Source organism: Paralichthys olivaceus, chromosome 12 (genome assembly GCF_024713975.1).
Source record: "Paralichthys olivaceus isolate ysfri-2021 chromosome 12, ASM2471397v2, whole genome shotgun sequence".
In the NCBI taxonomy this organism is placed as follows: Eukaryota; Metazoa; Chordata; class Actinopteri; order Pleuronectiformes; family Paralichthyidae; genus Paralichthys; species Paralichthys olivaceus.
Window position 1 is genome coordinate 6,228,133 of NC_091104.1, and position 11,747 is coordinate 6,239,879.

At 44.4% G+C, this 11,747-nt stretch overlaps 1 protein-coding gene across 2 annotated transcripts; it reads right to left on the reverse strand.

Annotated features, from left to right (window-relative positions):
• Positions 1-266: 266 nt before the first annotated feature.
• On the reverse strand, positions 267-11,159 carry capn3a (calpain 3a, (p94)). Of its 2 annotated transcripts, none has more exons than XM_069535232.1 (21): positions 10,763-11,159; positions 10,254-10,323; positions 9,344-9,462; positions 9,118-9,251; positions 8,647-8,815; positions 8,354-8,437; positions 8,106-8,200; positions 7,890-7,967; positions 7,365-7,525; positions 7,017-7,186; positions 6,677-6,688; positions 6,254-6,462; positions 4,622-4,658; positions 4,355-4,432; positions 3,668-3,725; positions 3,469-3,533; positions 3,108-3,176; positions 2,776-2,854; positions 2,054-2,170; positions 1,734-1,792; positions 267-1,204 (listed from the first exon to the last, which is right to left on the reverse strand). In XM_069535232.1, the coding sequence occupies exons 1-21, from the start codon at positions 11,012-11,014 to the stop codon at positions 1,178-1,180; spliced, it is 2,142 nt and encodes a 713-aa protein (XP_069391333.1). In that variant the 5' UTR covers positions 11,015-11,159; the 3' UTR covers positions 267-1,177. The 2 variants fall into 2 exon arrangements, with proteins under 2 accessions (XP_069391333.1, XP_069391332.1); XM_069535231.1 differs by having other exon boundaries at positions 3,460-3,533.
• Positions 11,160-11,747: the final 588 nt, after the last annotated feature.

The window sequence follows — 11,747 nt, forward strand, 5'->3', positions numbered from 1 at the left end:
GGAGAAATGAGCAGCTTAACAAACAGTGTTTTAACCTAAAATGATAGAAACCAAATGTACTTGTTGTGAACTTTGACTTTTAGGTTTGATCCATGTCCCATCCACTGACAGGGAGGGTTTACGACAGGTACAGCAGCCAGCCACCAGGGGGCGATCGAGGCCATTTGACTTTTGCTGTCGTGTCCTCCATCTTTAAATAGTCTGGTGGTCAGAGCAGCCAAAATATGAACCTCATCTTAAAATCAACACGTCTGGTAACACAGTCAAACCAACAACTACACATTTATTTATTTATTAGATTAAGATGTTTAAAAATGCAGTACACTCATTAGACCAAAGCCTTAATACTTAATAATAAAAACCACAAAAAGCTGCAGTCCAACCCCGTAGCCGTAATCTTTCAAATCCATATTTGAACCTTGTAAAATAAAACAAATTGTCAGCTGCACAGTTCTCGTTCTTGAGTCTCATCCGTCCACATGCAGAGCTGAACGACTGGCGGACTGGACATTTTGAAAGGGGTGGGAGGGGAGAGGGGAGGGGGGGGGGGGGTCGTACCCAGGATGTCGCACCAGTGAAACGTACTAACGTGCTACTCAAGGCCAACGATAAGTCCAGGTGTTTTATTTTATTGACAAAAATAAGTGAGTGAAAAACAGGGTGAGGGCAGAGTGATGTCGGTTTTGAGATGCCCACAAATCTTTTATAGAAATGTTGTGTCAGGGTGATTCACAAGTTTCTTCATTGTCCACCAGAGAAAAACGCCTGCGCTGCTCAGTTTGATCACACAGGGGATGAACAGTGAACCAGCACAGAGATGTTTCACCAGCAGAGGCACTGTGAGGTATCGTGACAGAAAAAAAGGAGGTTGTGTGTGTTTGATGCCTGAGAAATGTACGGTACAAAGTAAGTGTGAGTTTGAAAAGAAAGGAGACTGATATTTGGATGATAAAGGACAATGTGAAAAGGCCCGAGACCTACTGTCGAGAGAGAGAGAAGTGGAAAAGGTGAAGTGTCGGAGAGGAGAGAGCAGAGGATCTGAGAGGAGGAGGAGGAGGAGGAGGAGGGGAGCTGGATGAGAGCTGACGGCCGTCGGGGAACACTGAATGTTGAGGTAAAGGCTGGCAGGTCTGGTCCTCGTGTGGAGTGGAGCTCACCTGGGAGAGGATGGGCCTTTCTAGGCGTACATGGTCAACTGGAGCCACTGAGCAGGGACAGAGGGAAAGATTCATCACGTCACAAAACAAAACACACAGTGACATGTATTTAAAATCAATTCAGACGATATGGTCATTTTACGTACGACAGTAGTGCAGGCGGAATGAAATGGATTCACAATTACATATTAAATATCCATGTAACTTTACAATTTAAGTTCAACGTTCTTACTTTAACATTATTATCTCAACGATATTACAAGCATAACGTTTGCAGGGAAGTCCTGTCGCAGCAAAACGAAGTAAAGTAAGTTTAACATTTACAATAACATCGTAAAAACACATAAACTCAAATTAGACATGGGGCTTGAGAAGTTGAGTTGTAGTTTTGCCTTTGTTCTTATGGTTTTTATACTGCGGGATCATAATTGTGTTTTATGTTTATGTCTGTGTTCTTAATGTTTGTTTATGGCTCCTGCTCCTCCAGGTGGTGAGGAGGCGTATCGACACACAGTCAACCTCCAGGAGACACGTGTCCCGACGTGGATTGAAAGTGTTGCTCAGTTCTCGTCTTACCTCCAGCACACTGAGTCTGATCGTTCCATCTCCGTCCTGGTCAAAGGCCTGAAACGCCCCTGCAGAGAAACACCACCACACTGCAACTGTGATTCAGCTCACGTGCAATTCAAAGATAATGCGCCCTAAAACTAAACGCCAGGAAATAAACACACACATGTGACATCTTGAGGAAGCACAACAAAGTCCCGTGCATCAGTTTAAACACAAATTTAAAATGAAACATTTGAAAAACTTTGATATTCCACTGAAATCTAAAATAAAATGTGTGAAATTTAAAAAGTACAGTTTTCCCCAGTGTGCACGAGGCACTGACTTACTGAACATGGCTTCGAGCCGAACCAGGCAGCTGATGAAGCTGTCGAAGTCGATGTTCATGCTCTCGTTGGCGTAGCGCATGGTGATGATGTCGTACAGCTGGTTGTTGAGACGGAAGCCTGAGCGGGACACAAGACACATGACTGTACAGTGACAAGAAGATTCAGAGGGTGAGTTCAAGCTGTAGGTTCATGTGCAGCAACAGACTCAATCATTGCTACTGTCGTCAAACACAACAGCTCACAACACATCAGAAGATCTCACAGAATGGACACGTCATCAATATCTAATAGTGATGATAATAAAGCAGCGTCCAGCACTGATGAACCTCCTCTGCTTTTAAAGTTAATATTTCCTAAAGGAGGATTTGACTGGCAAACAAGAATATCTGGGTAAAAATGTGAGGCATCAAAAATCTTTACTTTCAGCAGCTTTAATCAAATTATTTAACATCTGAATCAGTTTTTAGAAAAACTTTGATGGTATTTTTCGAGTGTAAATACATTTTTTTATTATATATTTTCATCATAAACAGTTTCAAAGGCTCAGTTCACCCTCGTCAGAAAAAGATTTGTGTTTTCAGAATATCGTTTTTCAATTCAAATCAAATCTCCTTCACACTCGTTCGGTTTGTGGAACAAAGCTCAGCTGGGTAAATAAAACTCAAAGTCTTTGTGATTTGGATGAACCGACCCTTTAAGATTTCTCTGTGCGTGTTATTCACCTGCGTCGTTGACGGCGTTCCTCATCTCGTAGCTGTTGATGCTGCCGGACTGATCAGCGTTGTAATGTTTGAAGATTCCCTGAAAGAGACGATGAGTGAATTTGACGTAGATCAACGTTTACCTTCGGCTCCACGTCGTTTTTTAAAGCAACACTGTGTAACGTTCACAACAGCGCCCTCTGCAGCAATTAAGAAACAGTCTATCAATGTGGTGACCAGAAACACAGCTGATCACTGGATATTACCCATAATCCCCTTAAGAGCTGCTGCTGTTTTTAAATGATGAAACTCAGCAGCATGTGACTGTGACGTTCTTGAATGTGCGTCCCCACCTGCCACTGCTTGATCTTATTCCACAGATGTCTGAACTCCTGCAGGTTGAGTCTCCCGGTCCCGTCCATCTGAGCAGACGCAGTTAAGACCAACATCACGTGACGTCGTCAAGAGCGTCCGTCGTTCAAGTGTCTCAGAAAACATCCCACATAAAGAGGTCAGGTTGTGTTTTTTTGTTGACTTTACTGTGTCGGGGTGGATCGTGAACGTTTTTACGAGTTGTGTTCTCGGGTTTTCTCTCGAGGTAAAACGGACGGAGCCTCGGCCCTGCGAGCGTCAGTCACAGACCCACACTGAGGGTCTCGGCAGGTTGTGCCTCTCACAGACAACACAGCCCGATGCACTCGATACAAAGGATACGTCCATCAGAGCAATCATGCTCCTGCAGCTCTCCAGACTGAAGCCCTCCGTGTTCAGGTCCTTATCTGGAGAGAGAGAGAGAGAGAGAGAGAGAGAGAGAGGGGGGGGGGGGGGGGGGGGGGGGTAAGACAAACGATTGTTTATAGGTTGGTTGAACTAAACTGTGACATCATGATGTGTTTGTTTTGATCAGACTCACGTTTAGTGATCACTCTGTTGAGAACGTTTTTCAGTTCGTTGGCTGTTATTTCCATGTCCTGAGACAGAGGAAGAGGAAACAGAGGAAGAGGAAACAGAGGAAGAAGAAACAGAGGAAGAAGAAACAGAGGAAGAACAAACAGGAAGAAGAAAGAGAGGAAGAGGAAACAGGAAGAACAAACAGAGGAAGAGGAAACAGAGGAAGAGGAAACAGAGGAAGAGGAAACAGAGGAAGAAGAAAACAGAGGAAGAGGAAACAGAGGAAGAAGAAAACAGAGGAAGAGGAAACAGAGGAAGAACAAACAGGAAGAAGAAACAGAGGAAGAGGAAACAGAATAAGAACAAACAGGAAGAACAAACAGAGGAAGAGGTAACAGAGGAAGAGGAAAACAGCGGAAGAGGAAACAAAGGAAGAGGAAACAGAGGTAGAGTTTTCAAACACTTCATGTCACTCAAACAAACCAACATTGAAATAAACAGCTGCTGGAAAGAACGATTGATTAGTTTTCTACACTTTGAAACTTTACTTCCACCAAGGTTCTGTTTCCATCTGTGCTGGTTAGTTTGTCTGTGAACAACATTATATAAAAACTACTGGACAGAATACCACAAAACTTGGTGGAAGGATGCAGAATAGATCAGGGAAGAACCCATCACATTTTGCTGCGGCTCCGGATCCTGCACTCACATCTCCAGCTATCTCCTGAAAAATAGTCCGGAACTGCTGATCCTCCTCGCTCTCCTCCCCCGCCGAGGCCGGTGCCGGCTGAGGCGTCGTGGAGCCGCAGAGCAGAGAGAGAGAGAAATGAGACGAGAAGGGAAGAACACGTGGAGATCATGTTGATGAACATACTGAGGGAATCTTTTATATATATATATATATATTTTTAGTGTACGACTTTGTTTCCCAAAGAGCTAGAGGAGAATTGAGAGACTTTCAAATACCATGACTCACCACTGGATGGTCAGCCTCGATCCTGTTCTCTATCTCCCTGGATGAAGACCAACAAACAGCAGTCACCATGGTGACAACAACATCTCATCTGGACCATAAGCCTGTACAATAATGTTACCTACGAACACAGATCTACAAATCATCTCATTCTTACCACACATTAAATAAACTCTTAGATCCTGAGCTGCAGAAACATCTCGTCACATACTCACATTGGACAAAAAAAGAGCAAAAGTGATTGTAATAAATAAGCTGTGAATAAAATGCGTTAGTTTAGCGCCACCTGGTGCCTCCTCCAGTGGCAACACGTTCTCTTGATTTGTCTCATTAAGGGTCGTAGTAGTCGTCGTCTCCTGCTTTTACAAATTTGAGTCGAATAGGATTTAACGTCAACTCTACAGCAATAGGAGGCTGTCAATTAATTAAGTATCTGATCTGAAATACAAGGAGGTTAAAAACTAATGTTAATAACACTGATTTATTTCAAATAGAAATGACCCATGTTTCTAAAAAAAAAAAAAAAAAAAAAAAAACATGTTGGGGAATCTGTTTGGCTGCGCACATCCATCACAGCCTGATTCACAGCCGGGTCTCGGTCCATCAGAGTGCAGGGGCCCGGCTCTGTCTGGTCCTCCTGTTGTCAGGGGCAGCAGGGGGGTGGGGGGGGTGGATGTTTGTCGAGGCTGGGGTATGCAGCACTGAATATTTTGAAAGTTTACCGGATCGTGCCCAAATCTGAAGTCGCTTGTCCTAAAAAAGATTCCATAACAGCTTCGAACTGGGGCCGGTTTCTTCCAGCTCTACAAATCAAATTGCCGTTAACATGGTTTGTTCTTGGTGGTTTGAGTCCCACCCACCAAACAGCCCCCCCCCCCCGACAAAAATAGCCCACCCCTCATTCAACAAATAACACAAACTAATGCACACAGATGACACATCACTGTTAATCTAACTCTGACCGCCTGCTGCTCTCAACAAGAACAAGCAGGGCCGGGTATTCTGACTTCCACTGAGGACGTTAAGTGTATATTTATAATATAACGCAAATACTACTGGACGCGTTACCGGTGCAGAACCACTTTCTTTAAACATTCTTTGACATTCTGATTTCTCAGGGAACAGTTCCTGGATTAATTAGACACAGGGACGTTTAGGGAACCGGTATTTGGGTTTGTGGAATATGGTGAGTGAATTTAAACGTGTTTTTTTTAAAGGAGACTTCTCTTCATCTGAAGAATTGAAACATCATCTATCAATTAATCAATTTTTGCTGATCTCCATATAATTAATTGGTGATATTTGCTGGCTCCAACTTCTTGAAATTAGAATCGAACTTTTATAATATCTGAGTTCTGAGTGTGGAGTGTGTCACAGAGATGATGAAAATAACCGGTTTTCAGTTTATTTCCTGAGGGAAAATAGATAAAAAATATCTATAAGTACCATGAACCAATATGATTCTCCTAAATGAAGTACTTCAATACCCAGCCCTGCTTTTAAACATAGGATGAACATCAGTGGAATAAAATTAGCATCTTCTAACAAACACATCTATCTGTCTCCACACTATGTACCCACTCAGGCCGCCCAGCCTCCCCCCTGCAGCCTCCCTGCTCGCCCTCACCCACTCACTCTGAGGTGTTCTTCTTCTCGGAGAAGACTCGCAGGATGAACTCCCCCTCCTGGTGCGGCTCGTACGTGGAGGGCACGATGACGTACTCCCCGGGGCTCAGGCGGAAGCGCTGGGTCACCTCGCGCAGGTTGATGTAGGACTTGCAGCGGGCCTTGGAGGAGTTGAAGAGGAAGAAGTCTTTCTGCATGTGCTGCTTGTTCCCATGCATCTGGAAGGAGGGAGTCAGGATGGATAGAGATGGATAGAAACAGATTCAACCCTCATATATATAATTAAATTTAAAAAAACTACAGATACATAGAACAAGAATTCCCTCATGGTGCTTAAATTTTAAAAACTGTGAACATGGATGTGAAAACAAACAGTGGGGGGGTGTAAGGAACTTGCTGGCAGCTGCTCAGTTTAGTTTCCACCTTCCTTACCTCCTTTGGCACCTGCAAAGAGACGGAGAGAACGTCAGAGCTTTGTTAGAAGATACTAATCCAAACCAAACAAAAACGTATTATTCCTATGGGTCAATTTATATTAATCCTCATTAAATAGTCACTTTTTTACACCTGCACATTTTTTATGATTGTTTTTATGATTGTGAATAAGATTATGCAAAAACTACTGGAAAAGAGGGCATTCAATTTCTGTGCAGATCCAGGAATGTTGCATTACTTTACTTTTAACAAAGTGAGATATAGTGTTTTTTTACAAATTTCAACAAAATACAAAAGTATGAAAAACAAGGTCTGAAAAGTAACTAAACCCGGACACCTCATAAATAGCGAATCCGATGGTGAAGAGGTTGGCGCCCATCTTGCGCTCTTTCCGCCTGTTCTTCTGCATCAGAGCCACCACGAAGGTGCAGCTCACCTCGTTGTCCTCGGGATCGTCGTCCTCCTCCAGCAGACGCAGGCGGTACTGAGGGTTGGTCCAGAAAGTGTCTGCAGCACAGAGAGCGAGGGATTTATATCATCCTGGAGCATTAACACTGTTTCAGACCTGATCGCACACTCTAAATTTTAAAGTATGCAATCATTACCCTGCTCTACTCTTTGTGAAGGTATGCATCTCGCTGAAAGCAGTAAACCTTTCAATTATTTTCATTTTCAGTAGTTTTACCTGGATAGTTCCTGCAGCCTCCGGCGGAGCAGCCTCTCACCCAGCGGCCCTCGTTCACAGAAACCGTCCACTTGTGGATCTTATCGTCCTCCAGGGCATCAGGGGTGAGGTTGCAGATCTCAATCTTGGTGTAGTTCTTCTTGAAATCCTCGAATGACATCCTGGAACGGAAAGAGGAACCATCAGGACGGGACGGACACGCGGATAAAATCTCAGAAAAGCTGCCGTTTAAATGTGAGCAACACACACCTGAGTGGCTGATTAAATGCTGGTTGTAAAATAAGTCTCTTTATGTAACTTTTTTTATTTTCCTATTCACTGGATTTACTCTTGAATAAAAAAAAATCTGCAAAAACATAAGAGCATTTCTGGAATCCTCATTTCACAACAGGAATACAGTGGAGCTTGAGTTTTTCTAAATCGGGGGCCATGATGGGGCCACATTAGTGAACAGGGGTTCTCCAGGGGCCAATTCAAATTGGATCTGCCCTAGGAATAAAAAAAAAATAAAAACGAGCCGCTCACCAGAACTCTCCGTCCTCGGCGCTCTGGTGCTGCAGCTTCTCCTTTTCAGTCTTAGACAGCGTGGCCCACTCCTTAGAGCTGAAGAGAAGAAAATAAATCCAAGTTCAATGTTGTAATCGTTCAAAAAGATATAACAAGTGAACCATCGTCAGAGTCCAGCTCCAGTGGAGACTGAGAATAAAGGATTATGGGTAAAGATGGTTAAAAGGGCCGTACTTGTCACTCCAGGGGCCGTTCCACTCCACTTGACCCCATGGGTTCCTGAGACGCACCAGACGAACTTTAGAGTCCTTGTGCTGAGTCGATTTACACTGAAGGGAAACACACGGTTTCACCTTTAAACTCACGTCCACTCATATTGTCTCTGCTTGTGTTAAAGTTCTGGACACATTCATGAACCGTGACCTCGGAATGAGACATTGTCCTGTTCAATAACAAACTACCCACAATCCTGTCTGTTTTACCTCCTCCACCGCCGTCACAGAGTAGGCGTGACCCTTCACAAGACCCGTCACAGTCCGAGTCTCGAAGCGAGCAGGAACCAGGGACTGAAGGGAAAACAAAATATATAAATATAATAAAATATAACATTAACACAAGGAAAATACACCAATACCACAAATACATCCAGAATTATACACAGAAATACAACAAAACAGAAAATAGTGACATCAAAAAGAATTCCCAAAGATTTTTAAAGAGTTCTACTTCTAAAATACTTCTAACTCCTCAAGTGAGATAAAGATTTGAGACTCACATCGATGGAGCAGCCCATCAGGGAGCCTCTCTCCAGAGCCTTCTTCATGATCTTGTAGAGCTCTTTAGGAGCTTCCTTCATCTCGTAGAACTCAGTGACTCCACCGGTGAAGTCCTCCATGGCCTCGGTGGTGTTTCCACCCTTCAGGGCCTCGTAGGAGCCGTGAAGTCTGGACAGGGAAGAGTCCAGAGGTCACATTTCATTCCTAATTCATTTAGACACTAAAGTGAAGAATCATCTGGGTACAGCGTAGTGATGGAAGCCTTCCATTTTACAGTTTAACCATAAACCATACAAACGATTAAGTAATAAACTCATATCTTTCGTAAAATATTAATATATGCAAAATTCAAATCTTCATATCTGCAATCACATATTATCTTTATTATATTATTGCCCAACCCATAAATCGGTTTATCCAGAACCTCTCTCTCTCTCTCTCTCTAGTCAAACTATATTCTGCTCGCTCACTTGGCGTAGGCCTTCTCCAGCAGCGCGCTCCAGAACTCGTTCCTCTCGGCCGACTTGGTGAAGACCAGCTGGTTGTTGAAAGTTGGGATGCGGTCGTCAATGACGACATCGACCCAGTCGCCATAGCGCCAGAACTAAAGGACAGAAAAACAAACAACAACTGTCAACACTTGAGGTGATGAAACGTGGACTGAATCTCTGCTGGGACAGATGGAAGTTTCCTGACCTGGAAGTGGAAGATGCCGGCGTAGCCTTCAGAGAAGCTTTGCTCCTGGGGAACAACACGATAGAGGAGCTTCTCGTTTAGGGTGAGACAGGCGATGGCGGCCAACAACCAGCAGTCACCTGGACACAGAAAATCATGAAACAACTGAAAACAATTTCAACCACAGCGGGGGGGGAGGGGGTTTCAAAATGTGGGAGAAGATCAAGACGTGAAGTGTCTGCACTGATACGAACTTGTATCTATGTCTCCACAAGAAAACAGCTGCCGTGTGATTTCACTTGATGAAAAAGTAAAGAGCGTCTCGGAGGCTGTGTTTTGTTGTGCTGGAGGAAACGACCTCCGCTGAGCGCTGACGTGCTCAGTTTTCTGATTGTCCAGGTGTGTGACAGAGCGTCAGCGGCCACTGGGAACAATGTAAGTTTTTCAACGGGGACCGGTTAACAGCGTCTGCCAGGACCTTTGTCCCTTTGGTCCCCCTTTATTTGCAGACTGAACTGGACAACAATGAGAAGTGCTGCTGGTTGGATTCCCTTCCAAAAGAGCGAGCACAATATGGGGAGGCCGCTGCAGGCCGGGAGGCCGTGTGCGGGGGGGATTGAGGGGATATTTGCTCCCCTGTTATCCCCCGAGCTTCCTGAATACAGACGGACTGAATGTTGAATACGCGATGATCATTCGGCTCCGTCCTTGTCTGTCCACGCAGAGTTAGTTTTCTCTCAAAAGCTCTTTCTGTGTTTCAGTCATAAAGGATTTTCCTAACTCCCCTTTCTTTCTTCAGGCCTTGCTCCAGTAATTCTAGTGATCGGGTTAAATTTGTTTTTAATTCAAACATTTTAAACCTTTGGGTCGATCTTAAAATCCACTGATCCAAAAACATCCACTTCACAAAATGAAGGAAACAAGTGATTACCCAGATCCCCCTGGCAGATGTCCGTCCTACTGGCTCCTCCGACAATGAACTGAGGGTTCTCGCAGATTTCCTGCAGACAATAAACACACAGAGGAGTCAAGGATCAATCTCGGATCAGCAATTAAGTCAGTGAACAGATTGTAAAACTCTCAGAGAGGAACCTGCGATTACAGCCGTCTTTTAATTTGTAATAAAACATCCATTACATTTGAACCATGAAGCCAGAGAAGAGGAAACAGATGCACAAATCTGTTGCAACTGGTTCACTTAATCCAATCTGTCCGTGCAGGGATGGGGGGATTTTCATCAGCTCTTCATCTCCAGGTGAAGTTAAAATAATCCCTGATATGAAGACGGAAGGAAACAGTGTCCATGCAGGATTGATGCTGCTGTGAATTTAAAAAATAACGCCCCACCTCCCACATGTGATCCTTCCCATCTTTATTAAACTTTGCCATCAATGAGCCTCTTCCATGGGCCAACCTGGTGGAACCCCCCCCCACTCCTACCTTGGGCCTCTTCCAGACGATGTTCTTGACCTTGTTGGACTTGTGTCCGAGCTCTTTGAAGCCCAGAGACTCCACGGTGGCCGGGAAAGACTCATCCTCGAACGGGTTCTTCCTCTGAACGCACTCCTGTCTCAGGACGCTGAAGTCCTGGCCGTTGAAGCGGAGCGGCTTGTTCAGAGACCCTTCCCCGTCCCTCCTCTCTCGTTCCCGGATCAGCCGGTCGCAGAAAAAGCCAGACGGTGTGTAGGGCATCTCGTCTCAGTTGGCTTTTTCTTTCAAAAAAAAAACTTTTGCCACAAGTACTAAAGTCTTACAAGCCTAAAAACCCTGGCATAAATCCAAACAGCTAATGTCTGATTGGCTCTCTCTGCGTGTGACGTCCCCCTTCCCTTCGTCACAGAGCAGATGCAAAAGGGACATTCACTCCACATGCATTCACCTTTGCACATACACATGCACAGAAACTCACACATCACATAAACGTCTATTTGTCGCGTTCCCATTGGCCACACCGGACAATGATCTCCTCCCTGGCCGTGGTGCTGCGGTGCCATCATTGTTGGGTGACACAAAGGCCAGTGGGCCGCGCCAGAGGGCATGTAAAGAGTGGTGGGTAGATAACTTGCCTCAGCAGAAGGCATTCAACCCCTTTAAACCTATTCTCAATGGAGCTCAGCATTGAGCAGTCTCAGCATAACCAGAGCAGGCGACTGCCACGAAGAGGAGTATCATCCATTTTTAGCACCAGTCGGAAAAAAGCAACTTCAGTGTGATGTTTTGGAGACGACAACAAATCCACTGCCAGCGTGTTTAATGTGTTCAAATGACAAGTTACCTTACGAATGAAATCCTGGCAGAAGAATCACAGAATACATCATTTGTGATATGAAACATTTCCGCCCAGAATCAACCAGTAAACATTTACTAATCTCAAAGAATCCAAATCAGTGCACATATTTTACTACAGTCAAAGTCTTGTGCATCT